The following is a 15,643-nucleotide window of genomic DNA, read 5'->3' on the forward strand; positions in this document are numbered from 1 at the left end:
CTTTAATAAGTAGGTCATCACAATAAACTACAAAGTGATGGTTTTAATCGTATTTAAACTTACCGACAGAACCGAAATTTAAATATATTTGAACAACAAAGTTGACAATACAAAGGGAGACATTCGACACATGGCGAAACATTAAGAGCAAAACATTAAAGAGCAAATTGTTAAACATCACTTACCAATATCATGGACGAAACATGGTGATCAATCAACCCCGATACAACTAAAAAAAGTGATGTGTAAATGTTCACATCTCTAAATACTTTACTATACAATTGGCCGTTGCTGTTTTAGAATGATTTCTCAAGATCCTAGAAATTTTATCTGGAAAATAATTTGTATGCGAAAACACTCACAGAAAAAAATCTCCTTCTTTGTTAAGATGAGGAATACATTTATGTGTGTCTGCTTTAGACATAATGTTACGTTAGGTAATGATTACATTGATGATATTCTAAACATATACAAAAAAAAAAAAAAAAAAAAAAAAAAAAAAAAACTAAAGACCGACATACCAATCTCTTGTCTTCAAGATCAAGTTTTCTCATGATCACAGTGCCAATAGCCAACCCTGCTAGTAGAATACAGTTCATTGCAATAACATAAGGATTATCAGCAATCTTGTCATCAAAGTTTGTAAAAACTTCATCGAAATCTATTGTTTCAGGAGGAATCGCCATTATACTAACACCGAACGTCCCAAAGAAATTACTTTCAAATACTACAGTGCTATCTTCTATTGCTTTTAGCTGAAAATACATCAAATATATATTTTAAATATATATCAGAAATCAGTAAAAGCATTCATAACAGCATAAAGTTCATCAATGACAATTGTATTACTTTTAGCTTTAAAAATTTATTATGCATCTAGCTTTCGTTTTTAAAACATTACAACGTCGGTGATAAGTCCGGGTCAGGTAATATTGCAGTTTGTATACTTGACTGGTATGGATGCACAGCTATACACTGTGATTGACCAACGGACTGATCCATTAATAAGGAAAATACTCATTAGTTGCTATTAATTGACTTAAAAGATAAAGCTGTCCATCAGCTAATGTTTTACCTTTTATATTGTGAAGTTTGTAAATAATCGGGTAATTGTATTGCACACACATGTAAAAATTATATGCATACAATTTAGAATCGAAATGGGGAATGTGTCAAAGATAAAACAACCCGATCAACGAGCAGAACACAGCAGAGGTACACCAATAGGTATTCAACACAGCGAGAAAATTTTGCACCCGGTGGCAGGATTTTGCTGGCCACTTACAAGTGTTAATAGTTTTGTATTATAAGTTTTTTGTTCTTGTATTCCGTAAATACGTCAAGTAGTCGGAACACAATTTGAAGCTTGTATCTGATATAAATTAATCTCGTTGAAATAATCACTAAATGAATTATTTCACGCTTTGTGCTACGTGATCACAATACGTAAGTTGCACTTTATATATTATTTTTATGTTTACGTGTTGAATCTTGTTTTACTATTTCAAGATGTGCATGGTATTTAGGGGTAACGTTATTTGTTTAAAATTTGGAGGTGATACTAATAGGTTATAGATAAAAACTCAGTCTCATTTCTCTAACATTCTATAATTCTTTCCGTTTTTCCTTATATATGTATTTATAAAGAACATGGTTTGATATGCTTCAATACCTTTATATCTGAAGACCTCTCCCATTTATTATCAGCACTGTTTAAGGCATACATAGATAATTTTCCTGCCCGGATTTCATTTGAAGTCAAATTTGTCCATAATCCTAAAAAATGAAACTTACTTGCAATATAATACTGTTTTATATACTCCCACAAGTCTTACTAGGAAGAATAGATACACACTACTCAATACGTGTTCTCTGTTTTTAAATGTAAGCAAATGATGGTGGCCTTATATTTCACACCAATATTTTTTTGGAGAAAATTCTCATTACTGAAATATATGTCAGAAGTCAAATCAAAACCTAACGTGTTCAATTCTCTGCATATGCTATAAATGCGACAGTTATATCAAATTGATACAAACAAGTATTTGAATATTATACAGTAAAATAAAAATTCAGATTATGATGTTTAATTATTTTATATATTTTAACCAAATTTCCAAGACAACTACCTTCATGATTATCTGGAACGTGGTAAGTGAAAATAATAGATTAAAAAAATTAGTCACACATTCCCATGTTGTTTGTAATTCAATTTAAAAAGAAGTTTCAAAGTAAATGAAATAGGGAAATTAATGATGTTTTGTTTGGGTATTTATTTAGAATTTTTAAAAGTTATTTACTTTCTCTTTTAATATAGACATTCCTCTAAAAGGGTTTTGTTTTATATTTTGGATTATCTGGAGTAAATTTAAAAATGAAAAAAAAAGAAAAATGGAAAATGTTCACCACTCGTCCAATTTTCATAACCGTTCAGGACATGAAATGCTATCTGGGTACTTTATTGAAGACCGTACACATATAAATGTATATAGAAGTGGTATAACGTGCTGTGTCATTGACATTTACAACCTCGTGGAACTTTTAGAAAACAATTATATTGTACAAAGATTTGTTTCTTTTTTTTTAAAATACATTCTCAGCTACTGTTTTTCAAAGATTGGATGGCACTCACCACCACAAATCTGATTAATCATGTTTTTTGATAAATCAGTCAAAGCTGAAAAGTCAGGAACTGGAAAAAAATAAGCAGCGTCTGGGTCACTTGTAACAGTTTGAAACTCTTGATAATCATAGTTTCGTATTCCAACTCCAACAATTTCGACACCGCTTGCCTTAAGCATGTCAGATTCGTCGTATAATAAAATCGTATCAGCTGAAGCACCATCAGCTAAGAGTATAACCAGTCGCTGTACACCAGGTCTTGCTAAAGGAAGCATTGCTGTTCGAACTTCTTTTAAAGCTTCCCCTGCGTAGGTTAAACCACCTGTAAAATTAGCGCCTTTAACATTCGTAATAACAGTTGCAGAATCGGTAAATTCATCTAACTGAAAAATAACACTGGGTGTTGTGTCAAATGTTAATAACCCTATCCGGACCTGTTCTGGTCCTATTTGCATCAACTGTACCAATGACACAACAAAATCCTTCATTTCTTCGAATGACGGTGCTGTAACACTCCCAGAAGCATCCAATACAAATATCACTTCTGATTGCTGAATACAGGCTAAAAAAGATCAAATATCCCATTAGGTACATACGTCAATTATTTGATCCATTTTAAATGCTTTATATTTTTAAACTGTCAAATATATTAATATATATGTTGTGTGCAATATGTAAGTTTGTACAAATTATAATTTGTACAGGGTTTTAGTACAAATTAAACGTTTGTTGACACCTACTTTCTTTCAACAAGTGAAAAAGCTTATCTTCTAAACTGTATCAGTTTAAAGTCTTAAATTCAAATTTATATACTTCAGATTAAAATTTAATGCTATTCTCATTGTCCTAAAACTGAAAATGAGTCTAAATTCTAATTTTATTTTTCTCCCTATACTAAAATCATATTCATAAAAAAATGTTTTTGTGTCTAAAGTTTTTGTGTCAATGCTCAGTACTAGACTGTATCGTGTAGTTGCGAAAATATGACATTAAAAGAGGGACGAAAGACACCAAAGGGACAGTCAAACTCGTAAATCTAAAACAAACTGACAACGCCATGGCTAAAAATGAAAAAGACAAACAGAAAAACAATAGTACACATGACACAACATAGAAAACTAAAGAATAAACAACACGAACCCCACCAAAAACTAGGGGTGATCTCAGGTGCTCCGGAAGGGTAAGCAGATCCTGCTCCACATGCGGCACCCGTCGTGTTGCTTATGTGATTACAAATCCGGTAAATAGTCTAATTCGGTAGGTCAAATTCATGAAAGGGAAGGGGATTGTAGTTACGACGTAAGGAACATATCCGATATCATTTGTGAAACGGTTATTCCATAACGGTCAACCAACTCGTGATGGCGTCCGTAAAATTTACGAAGGGATGATTTCAACTTCACCATTTGGAACTCTTGGTTTAATAGCTTCCTTGTGAGCAGTAACCCTAATATGCGAAACAAAAGACTATATGCTTGCATCGTCCATTTGTGTTCAGCGGTTCATAAAACACTGATACCTTGTACAAAATATTTGAACAAATAATAATTTGTACAACATTACAACTTGTACACAACATATATATGACATGTGTGAATGTGACAAAGTATTGAATATGAAAATAAATGATCGTTTGTATTAACATGTATCTAAATTCATAGCAATTATGCAAAATATAATAAAATCGATATACTGCATAACCTTTCGCTAAAACTGCCTAACATCATCCTGTTTTTATTGCTTAAGAAATTAATTAAAACTGTATAAAAATATAACTATGTTATTTAGATTAATGTATCACACTGATCCCATCTTAATACAGTTGATATATGTTATCTCTTTTATCTTCATTGTTCTTACATATCCCCTTTACCTTTATATCGTTCTTATATATCTCCTTTACACTTACTTTGTACTTGTTTGGCTTTATAACTGTTTTGATCTGAGCGTCACTGATGTGTCTTATGTAGACGAAACGGCGTATTAAATTATAATTCTGGTATCTTTGATAACTATTTACACCACTGAGTCGATTCCACTGCTGGTGGACGTGTCGTCCCCGAGGATAAAACCTGCCCAGTAGTCAGCACTGTGGTGTTGACATGAATATCAATCATATGGTCATTTTTATAAATTTCCTGTTTACAAAACTATGAGTTTTACGAAAAACTAAGGACTTTCTTACCCCAGGAATAGATAACAGCTGTTTTTGGCATAATTTTTTTGGGGAATTTTGAGTCCTCAATGCTCTCCAAATTTGTACTTGTTTGGCTTTAAAACTATTTTTATCTGAGCGTCACGATTGGATCTTATGTAGACGAAACGTGCGTCTGACGTATTAATTTATAATCCTGGTACCTTTGATAACTAATTAAACCTTTATCATGTTTATAGAAAGGAATCAAAAGGGTAGGCAGCACATGTCAGCTATTAAAATGGATTTCTTGTACCACATGTAGTCATGTGTCAACCTACGATCATTCTTTTCAAATTCTTTTTTTGTTTTGAAATGGGTGAATAATCGAAGTTGAACTTAAAAAAACCAACAAGAACATGGTAGCTGCAGAATTCATTTGTTTCTATTTTAGAAAGAAAGATAATCGCTAAAATAGTGAACGCACTAATTAAATTCGTAGAAATAATGTTTACCTTTACAATGTACAAACATATCCATTGATGGATTAATGCACAGAAATAATGTTTACATTCAAAATGTACAAACATATCCATTGGTGGATTAATGCGCAGAAATAATGTTTACCTTTAAAATGTACAAACATATCTATCGATGGATTGCAGTAATAATGTTTACCTTTACAATGTACAAACATATCCATTGGTGGATTAGGTGGACTGGCGAAGAATTGTAGTGACTGATTGAAGAAACTGATGTTGATATTGGAAGGAGATTCGTCTTTTATAACTGTATCCAACCCAATGGTAACTATATCGAATGTTGAATTGGTAGATGACACGGTTGTTGTGCATTCTTGCAAACTGCTCAATAATACACTAACCATACCGTTTTCACTCCCAAAGTCAAATGAAGCTTCCAGATTTTCTGTTCCATTAATTAGAGGATTTCTAACATTTGTTTCGTCCTGTATTTCATTTGAAGCATCTACTAAGAAGTCTATTGAATTAAATATTTCGACAGGTTGTCCGTCTGCATCCATCAGAAATGTTTTAAAGATACCAGAATTCAAACCATATGGGTCAGGAACAAAGCTATACAAGCTTTGATCGACAACTATCATCTTAAAAAATAATTTCATCAGATGATTCAACAATCGAAACAAATAACATTTTAATATATGTGGTTCTAAATTAGAAGTTAAAAAGTGAAAAGTTTACGGACGACTGACGCCAAATGTATTACATTATCCGATTTAAAATGTATATCCCATGTCTGAACAGATAAGAAAAAACCACACCAGTACAGTAGATGTTTGTATTGACGATAAAAACAAATCAACAAAACATAATGATCACTGTTTTTGGAGAGTCAACATTTGTAAAGAAACTAGCTAAATTATGTTGGAAATGCATTCATTTTGTTTGCCTTTTACATCATATATTTTCCTATTTTCATGTTTTCTAATATTTGTTTTGTACCCTGTTGTGAAATATGACATCCAAGGCAATACATAAAGCCTGTAAATAAACTATATTCCCAAAACGTACATATCGATCAGTTGTCATGAAAAAAATTCCAGCTTGAATCAGTCAGGATTCTCCTTCGTCAAAATTATAACCTCTTCCTCCCACCTCAATTCTATAATCGTGAAAAATGGAAGACATTGTTTTGATGATGTGCTGTTCTTTAACCTCTTGCAAACCGATCAACATAGTATCATTACGATCCTTATATGCCAGTTGTATTTTAAAAGACAAATGTATATATTGGCTATTGAGCATCATTTAATGTACTTTCATGTCTTTGATAAACTTTAAACTATTGTCTGATCGCTTGTCAGGGTGAATTTTCGGTTTTTTCAATACATTTGAATAAATCTAATTTAAAATTTCGTGGTAGGGTAGACTAAACATTTTCAAAGGCTGAAGACTAATTACCCTAGAAAACATACATCCAAAAATCTGAGTACACCCATTGTTACCCAATGTTAGTCTTTTACAATAGAAATTAATTACTACAAATTTCATGCATAAGATTATGAATGTCATTTAAAATTCTAGTTCTTTCAGATGTATACATACAATGTAAATGCTCTTACCAAAAAAATAACAGACTTGTCAGCATAGGAACTATTTGCTGCGAGGTTTGCTGGAGTTGGTGGTATACGTAACACGTTAAATATTGATGGTTGGAAGAAAATATCTCTGACTAACATTCTGTACCCTGATATAGTTAAATCGCCAGATATCTCTATAAGATCAATGTTTTGTCTCTCTATCAGAATAATCATCATTTTCAGTAAACAAGATTCCGTGTCAGTGACAAGCGGTCTAACCTGCAATGAAAAATATCACTTGTATCTACTTTTACAGTATAGTTAAATTAATTGATGATATATGTAATAGGAAGTATGTTTTATTAGAATGATTCCTCAGCGGATTCTGATGATAAATAAGGTTAAATGTGATACAGAATTCCTTTTCATGTAACGGACGAATCCTAGTGTTGATTTTTTATATTATTTTAATATTGTATTGCTAAGTGTGTTACTGCTCAGCAGACATTTTTACATTTAATTCCGAAAACTAGTTTCAGCTTGACACGTTGTGTGTATTTCCAATAACTATGATCTTTATATCGGTGACACTAGCTTTCGTAAAATGCATCCATTCTAGATCGAAACTTCTTGTCGTCGATTGTATCTTTTTTTTTTTAAAGTAATCATACAGAAACCTGATCTGTTGAGTTAAGTCGAATTCTATTGATAATTATTTTATTGATTATTGTTAGTTTAACGACCTCGGTCATGATTTGGTTGAACAGTATGGACTATCGCTGTCAAAGATGCAAATCAAGGGTCCATTTATCGTAAACACAATCCAATCTCTTTGTCCTAATTGTAACATCACCGACAATGATTTGAGACTTGAGTTTTACTTGTCATGAACAGCATGAGGCGTACCACTAGAGGATCATGTATGTTGTTTGTCTTTTGACATTATGTTCTTCTGACAATGGTGATATACGCTGGTTAAAATTTGAATGGTTTAAATCTTATTTATGTAAAGCAGCCTATGACATGAAAGCATAAATGTTTCATTATGTTTATCGTGGTCTTTGCACATTACCCTTAAACGTCTACATGAATTTTTTAAATCGAATAATTTAAAGTTATCGGTCTGCCACGATTCTATTTTGTTTTGTTAAAAACTTTTATTCTGCAATAAAATTTTGTTCTAATAATTTCCAACAAGGATTGATTATATTAGATGCATTAGGCAAAATCATTCGGAATTGTGTGACTCCATAAAAAATTTTAATATTGTAACTTATTTCGACTTTTTTTCGAGCGTGATGGAGAAGTCTTATGTAAACGAAAAGGACGTCTGGCATACAACATAAATAATCAAGTGTCTTTCGTTTATTAAGGTAAACAAATGACACATGCATATGTGGCAGCTACTAAATGAAATGTTGTCTAACTTATAATATTTCAAGTACTTGATAAATATTAAGTTTCGGTTATAGAACGTTAAGAGTTTTACGAACATTAGCTTTCATCGGTATTCTTTATATATTTTTCTCTTGAAAAAAACCAACCCATGTTACATTGTTTACGTAAATAAATAAATTAAAAAGACAAATATTACCTGAAATATGGTCATTGGACAGGTGGTATCACAATTTGAATCATCACAATATGTTTGACAAACTCCTCGTAATATTAGCTCAGCCACTTTCGTCATTTCTATGAATAAACAAGCGTAATTACAAATAGTCATCATGTACTATATATGCTATACACAGAGATTTTGATGAATTTATAAAAATTGCAATACATGTATATATACTAACTTACTAATATTTTTTTTTAACAGTAACATGGTCAGCGATTTTCAAAGATAGACCGAAATTCAGTGATACTACTTCGTCATTTTTCATAATATCATCAATGAGAAATAAAATCTAAAAAACTCTAAATGTATTGGACAACATGTTGGACGCAATCGTAATAGCCAATCACATGAATTTCTGATCTATTTCCATGAATTATAGAAGGACTATAAATGACTATATCCAAATTGAGAAGTGTATCTTCCTCATACAGAGGCTAACGTTGTATTACATTACGGTTATTTTTTATTTTTATAAATGTTTTAACAGTACTGGCTGGATTAATGATAATTAAAAGAAAAAAACCTATTCAATTTGATCTTTTTTGTGTTTGATTTATAGTAAATAGCTTTCTCTTATAATTTTCTTTTTCACCTCTGTTTTCATTTGAAGTAACTAAACAAAAATATTTTCATTATAATTTTGGTTATTGTAGTTACTATGTAACTATATTGCATTAACCCAAATACTATCAAATTATCATAAACTTTGAGCAAATACATTATTTTAGCATGAAAATAGCATTCAATTTACGAAAATTCCATATTTTCCATTATGGTGCTTATCGGGCTTATATGAAAACTTTATCTACTGCTTCCAGTCTTTATCGTATGACTTTTCATAACTTAATCGTATTACTTATCAAAAATAATCAAGCCTAATGTTTAACACATTGTGAACATTAATCATATGCAGGTAAAAGTTATAGAAACAATGTCTACAATACTCAAGGGACCAATAGGTTTCGCTAAAGTTTCTTTTAAATTCGAACAGTTATTAAAAAAATCAGTTTCGATGGACCATATTGTTTTGTGTTGCAAAATACTGAAGGAGTTCGGACGGGAAAACCCTTCCACCCCTCCCTTAATTCAAACATATTTCTGGTTTTTCTAAGTTTTTGTCACAGGTTTGGGTTCTCGTTATTATTTTGGACATTCCATCCATGTACGTGATAAGAATATCGCGAGAAATCGTCATGAACGACCTTTCTTTGACTTAATTGATTACTTAGATGGCGGATTTATAGAATTTCACTGCTTTGGTTGACCAAGCAGACAGCTGTTATACAGTGAATAGTAGACGTGTCAGTGTTTGATAGTCAACCTGAGTAAAATTAATTACCTCACAAATAGGTAGCCAAAAATAAGAGCCACAGGTATGAGGACTATTATACACTTGATTTGAAAAATTTCTTTTTATTATGTGTATCATATGCTTCAACAATTGTGAAAAATCCGATTTAATACACTGATCCTTTTAAGTGGTTCTCGGGTAGAATTTCAAATCCTTTTATCATATATATGTTTCAGGAGGAAAAAAAAGCGTATAAAAACTTTTTCTGAAACTTTGAAAATAGGCATTTTATTGAATAACTTGTTCAGTTTTACACAAAATAAATGTTTCCTAGTATTTGTTTCTTTCTATCCCTATTTGTTATGTTTTTCACTGTAATATTAACGTACCATTGATGTGTATTTTTCGAAATTTGCCGACTGACATCGATTTTGCATGCGATAAGTTTACGAAAAGGCGTGCGATGATAACACGAAGCTGTTGATAAAGTTTCCTTATCCGACCTCTAAGCATCATTATAGAAAATATGGAACTCGCGTAAATTTGATACTTTTATCATACTTTTAAAAATGATAAGTTGTTTGCGCCACGTGTATGGTAAAATAGTTATAACTTACCAGCTTGAACATCGACCATTGTACTGTCAGAAGTATCCGATGTATCAAAGAAATCAACCAGGGTTTCCATAATGTGGCTTGCTTCAACCTAATTTTAAAACATATATGTTCTTAAATCCACATGTATGTATGATAGATAATTACAATGGCTTTTACGTTATGCAATATTTCAGCAGATGTCATATCAGACATAATGGAAACACGTATCTCTTTTTTTTTAAATTGAGAATTCTGGAATACGATCAAATAGATAAATAGATAACAAAATAAGCATTTTTTTCTAAATGACGTGAATGTATTAAAACTTCTTTAAACTAATCGGTTATGATAAAAGATCAATATAATTAACTGTAATATGTATACAATTATACCATGTCATAACAGTAATTTTCTATTAGTTTGATGTGTTTGAATTTTTGATTTTGCCATTTGATAAAATAAACTGATCATAGATACCAGGACTAAATTTTGTATACACGCCAGACGCGCATTTCGTCTACAAAAGACTCATCAGCGACGCTCATATCCAAAAAAGGTTAAAAGGTTAAATAAAGTATGAATTGAAGAGCATTGAGGTATTTTTCGATTTGAATTTGCAGTATTTTTTTCAACTTTTAAGGTTCTTGCTTTTTTTTATGAACATGAATAGCTTTACCCTACGAACACGTTACTCCTATTTTTTATTATTTGAAAAAGCAGCAACACACGAAGGTAAATATTTGAATTATGTATATGCTATCAATATATATCGTCTCTCATCATTCATGTGATTACAATACTAAAATGTTTTATTTTATGAATCAAAGACGGTAAATTCTTAGCATACTAAACGCCCTGTACAATTACTTTATCATCTTAATAGTGTGTTATAGTTTTCTTTTATTTGTCTTGATGACTATTACTTTTACTGCTTTGTCTGTTTTGGTGATATTCATTTGACGCGACTCTACTTTTTCATCCCGTCATTGTGTTATTGTTCTATGATTAATTTTGTATTCTTGACTTTCATTGTTGATAATGTGCTTTGTTTATATATCAATGTCTTTGCCTTGTTTTGTGCCTCTTTGTTATATATTTGTTTGAATTTAAGGTGATTAAGATTATAACACAATATAACACTGCTGCACTCTACTTTTTGGCATTTTTACATAGTGTGTCTGTTTGTTTTGTTCACGCATTGTAATGCAATTGTATGCGACATTCATACAATAAAGGGTTTAGCTATCTATAAAATCCACATTGTTTTACACATGATAATATTTAAAGTCAGAAATATGGCAGTTGTTATCCATTCGTTTGTTGTGTTTGGGCTTTGATTTTGACGTTTGTTAAGGGACTTTCCGTTTTTAGTTTTCTTCGGAGTATTTTTGTGATTTCTCTTTCAAACATACTACAGTTTTTTCCAAAATCTTTCACTGCTAGTTACCAGTTTCAAATTTTGAAATATGAAATTAAAAATTTAATTCTGAAATTGGATCATTTATTTACGTCTAAGGAAACAAAATATATCTAAATGATTTAAATTTTTAAAGGGTTGAATGGATTTCAATTGTCATCATGCATTAAAAAGAAATCTTTAGCTGTCGTGATTGAAGTATCTTATTTCGTACCATTATTTTCAATATTTGATTGACGAAAAAACAAAACATGGAAACTCATATATATATATAAGGTCTCTGCACAATGCTAGGCGGTGTTGTCGTAGAAGTTAGAAATAAAGTACAGGTTCCAGCCCCGGCGCCGGGGAGGAAGTTACGAATCAAATCTACTCTAACATCGTTAGGTTGATTTTCTATACACTTTATACATATTCTAAGGCCTGGTATTTCTTAATCATAAGAAATCCGATGGACAAGGTATAATTTGCAGTTGTCACTACACACAGGCAGACATATACACATATATATTTACAGTGATTTTATGCTTCTATTAATAGATTAGCATCCTGCAATTATACTGAAGAGATGAGTAGATGATCATTTCTGTACACTAAAAATAAATACTTCGTGTATTGTATCAGAGATCCTTGTTTAATTCCTACGAGCAGGTAACACCTCCCGAAACGCAAGCTTATTTTTATAAGCTAGAGTTAGAGGAGGGGATAAGGTCTCTGCACAATGCTAGGCGGTGTTGTCGTAGAAGTTAGAAATAAAGTACAGGTTCCAGCCCCGGCGCCGGGGAGGAAGTTACGAATCAAATCTACTCTAACATCGTTAGGTTGATTTTCTAGGCACCTTTAATATATAATATATATATAGATAACAATTTATATTATTACTTTTTGACATGTATAATGAATTTTTGAATCATTTGTTTTCGACCAAAACTGCGTATAAAAACAAAAACGAAACACAGAAAAGTTTTTAAAATTTTCTAATATTTTGAACAAAACAAAAAAGTCATTGCCTTTTGAATGCAGTTTCCATTTTTGTTATGTTGCTGTATCCTATAATGAATTTGTAACAATTTATCTGTTGACATACTTACAACTGAACATGCTAACTGTTGGTCCTTGTTATTGTAATCTGTTTGTAAAGTGGCTGTTGTTCGCTGTAGGTACTCTAGAGCTTTGTTGCTGTTAATAATTATATCTTCACTAACATCTTCCATTATTTCTGCTATCTTAACTATATTGAAAGGGATGATTATGAAGGCATTTTAAACAAGATGGCAACTCTAACGTTAATCATGTGAAATCCAGAACCAAAGGGCATACTCGGTATCAATTGTTTTTTACATAAAGGAGATGTGGTATGATTGCCAAGGAGACTATTTTCAATCATATACAAAATGTCATAAATATAAGCAACTATACCGTACGTCCTTGAACGATGAGCAAGCCAAATACAATATATAGAAAGCTATAAACGAAAAAAATAGCCTATCATGCAGTAAAAATTATAAAAAATCGATTATTTTCGACTTAATCAAAACACACGGATCAAGTTAATATTATACTATTATTTCTCGTATGGTGTACAGTATTCCTTAGGTGCAGATTTTTATAAAATACTGACAATTTATGATTTTTCTTTTCTTCATTTTCTTACATGGATTAAGGAACATTACTTTGATATTTCTTTTTGTCAAACCGACAATGGATGTAATTAGAAATAGAAACATTATTACATGCATGTGAAATGGGTCCAACTAATTCAATCCGACCTTTCGCATGATTTTAAGTTCAATGATGCATTAAATCTGAATCATGGCAGTTTCATTATATAAAATGTCATGCTAAAATCATCATTTTGGAATTACATGTAATTATATTCATACATGTACTTGACCCTAAGTCAATTAACCAAAGTAGAGTTATGATATGGCATTTTATGGATAAGACTATTTTTATATTTTAAATTTTTTGAAAGGGGATAGCTGAAAGTGTCCTTCGTCTCTTTTTCAGTGAAATTTGGATCGAGCGTTATGTTATATTTATGTACTCTTCTGTGCTTCGTATCAACCAAACTGTTAATGAAATGTCTATACATGTTGTAAAACATTATATCATTCATCTAAATATAGGAGTTTCTTTTTCTAGCTAAAAATTGCCGTGGTTGAAGATACTATAATTCTTCACAAATTTAAAAATATATATGACACCAATCTCTGGCTTTTAATCTCCGATGTAACAAGCTTAATCTAAACAATATTTGAAGAACACGATTGCATTGAATGTGTGCACAAGTAAGCATGAAGTAAATTTGAAAAAATTTCTGAAACATTTAAAGAGTTCTTTTTTAATATTCCTTCTTTAACCCTTTGATCATAATTTGCAAATATCTGCCCCCACTTTACGATAGGTTGTAATCAAATTTCATTATGTTTATCTTCAAAATAGACAAAAGTCGATCGTTTATAATTATATTATCATTAATTTTGAATGAATCACTATCATACTTTTTCATTCACATCTCTACAAGTTTGAGTGAAACACTATATATATATATATATAAGAAGATGTAGTATGAGTGTCAATGTACTAAGAGTATGCGTTTCTTAATTTATAAACTTGAAACTAGTAGTCTCTGGCATATTGACAAACCGTAAATAGAAGTTCGTTAATCGTTTGATCATAATATGAATGTAAATGCTGTCTCAAACACTACAACAATGACCAGTTAATTACTATTAATATTTAATAACTAGCTAGTAAATATTTTCCTCATCAATATATTAACATAGTTATGTGTTCTCAGAATTGTATTAGTATATACATGTGACTGTATTTATATTTTATTGTTTAATAAAGTATTAACTTAATTCATCGAAAGAACATTATAAATAGTCGTACACAAAATTGATATTTTATATAAAGGCATTGGCGCCACTTCAACGTCAATAACTTTTCAAGCAAAACGACAAAGCAAGATATATGAGCCATAAGTTGGCCCCTGAAATATATGCTCCTCTCAATACTTTAGTTGTTTTTTTAATGATAAATGAATATTTCAATATAATCTGAATATGCAATTTCCAAGGATAACCATTTATACTTATCTTTTTGTTAAAAAGAATATGAGCAATTGTGTTGGACTTTATTTGGCTCTTAAACTCTTTTGATTCGAGCAAAATTGACGAGTCACATGTAGACGAAACACGGGTCTGGCGTACACATTATTTTACTGCTATTATGTTAATCCTATATTTGCTCTCTTCAGCACCCACGGGGACTATAGGTGAAGGACCCAGCTCTTTATATACGTTATGTATGTACACTGAGATGCTATATGTTTTATTATCGTTTTGGCAGTTTTGAATAACATTAATATATGAATGTTCTATCATTTCAAGGTTTATCTACTAAAATTAGGGGATGTCATATGATTGTAGCCTTACAAATTTACTACTAGTCATAATCTTATTTAAAGGTTTATGATTGATAAAAATCAATGTTAATTGTCAAGTGTTAACAAACTATTATACTTACCAAAAGATGTATCTATCTCCCTGATCCTGACCAGTGCGATCAGTATCACCTAAAAATATAATATAGGTGTATAGTCATTATCAACGACGCACAACTGATGTATTAGCAAAGGAAGTGCAGGTATGAATAAAAAGAAACTGTTAGATGAAAATGCAGTGACGTATATTTATGTGTTTGGGGTCGTTTATATAAGCACGGACGTCATCCGGTGAATTCATCATTTTTAACGTCAAGTGGTATATTATACGTATATTAAGAGGAGAAAAATTAATGTGATATCAAAATGAATCCTGCTTTGTATTTGACAGATCTGACGCTGGACCGGATTTTGATGTTCTAGTTCATAAAGTTAGCATGCAAAAGGAAACG

At 31.1% G+C, this 15,643-nt stretch overlaps 1 protein-coding gene across 1 annotated transcript in view; it reads right to left on the reverse strand.

Annotated features, from left to right (window-relative positions):
* LOC134681059 (polycystin-1-like protein 2) overlaps positions 1 to 15,373 on the reverse strand; it is a 30,272-nt gene extending 14,899 nt beyond the window's left edge. Inside the window, exons 1-9 of the mRNA XM_063540466.1 lie at positions 15,275 to 15,373; positions 12,832 to 12,971; positions 10,345 to 10,432; positions 8,410 to 8,507; positions 6,858 to 7,094; positions 5,435 to 5,879; positions 2,633 to 3,184; positions 1,673 to 1,776; positions 522 to 755 (exon numbers count right to left, since the gene is read on the reverse strand). Coding sequence (XP_063396536.1) covers positions 522 to 755; positions 1,673 to 1,776; positions 2,633 to 3,184; positions 5,435 to 5,879; positions 6,858 to 7,094; positions 8,410 to 8,507; positions 10,345 to 10,432; positions 12,832 to 12,954 — 1,881 coding nt within the window. The 5' untranslated portion in view covers positions 12,955 to 12,971; positions 15,275 to 15,373. The remainder of the gene's footprint in view (positions 1 to 521; positions 756 to 1,672; positions 1,777 to 2,632; positions 3,185 to 5,434; positions 5,880 to 6,857; positions 7,095 to 8,409; positions 8,508 to 10,344; positions 10,433 to 12,831; positions 12,972 to 15,274) is intronic.
* Between the last annotated feature and the right edge of the window lie 270 nt (positions 15,374 to 15,643).

The sequence above is a fragment of the Mytilus trossulus genome, chromosome 8, assembly GCF_036588685.1.
Source record: "Mytilus trossulus isolate FHL-02 chromosome 8, PNRI_Mtr1.1.1.hap1, whole genome shotgun sequence".
Classification (NCBI taxonomy): domain Eukaryota; kingdom Metazoa; phylum Mollusca; class Bivalvia; order Mytilida; family Mytilidae; genus Mytilus; species Mytilus trossulus.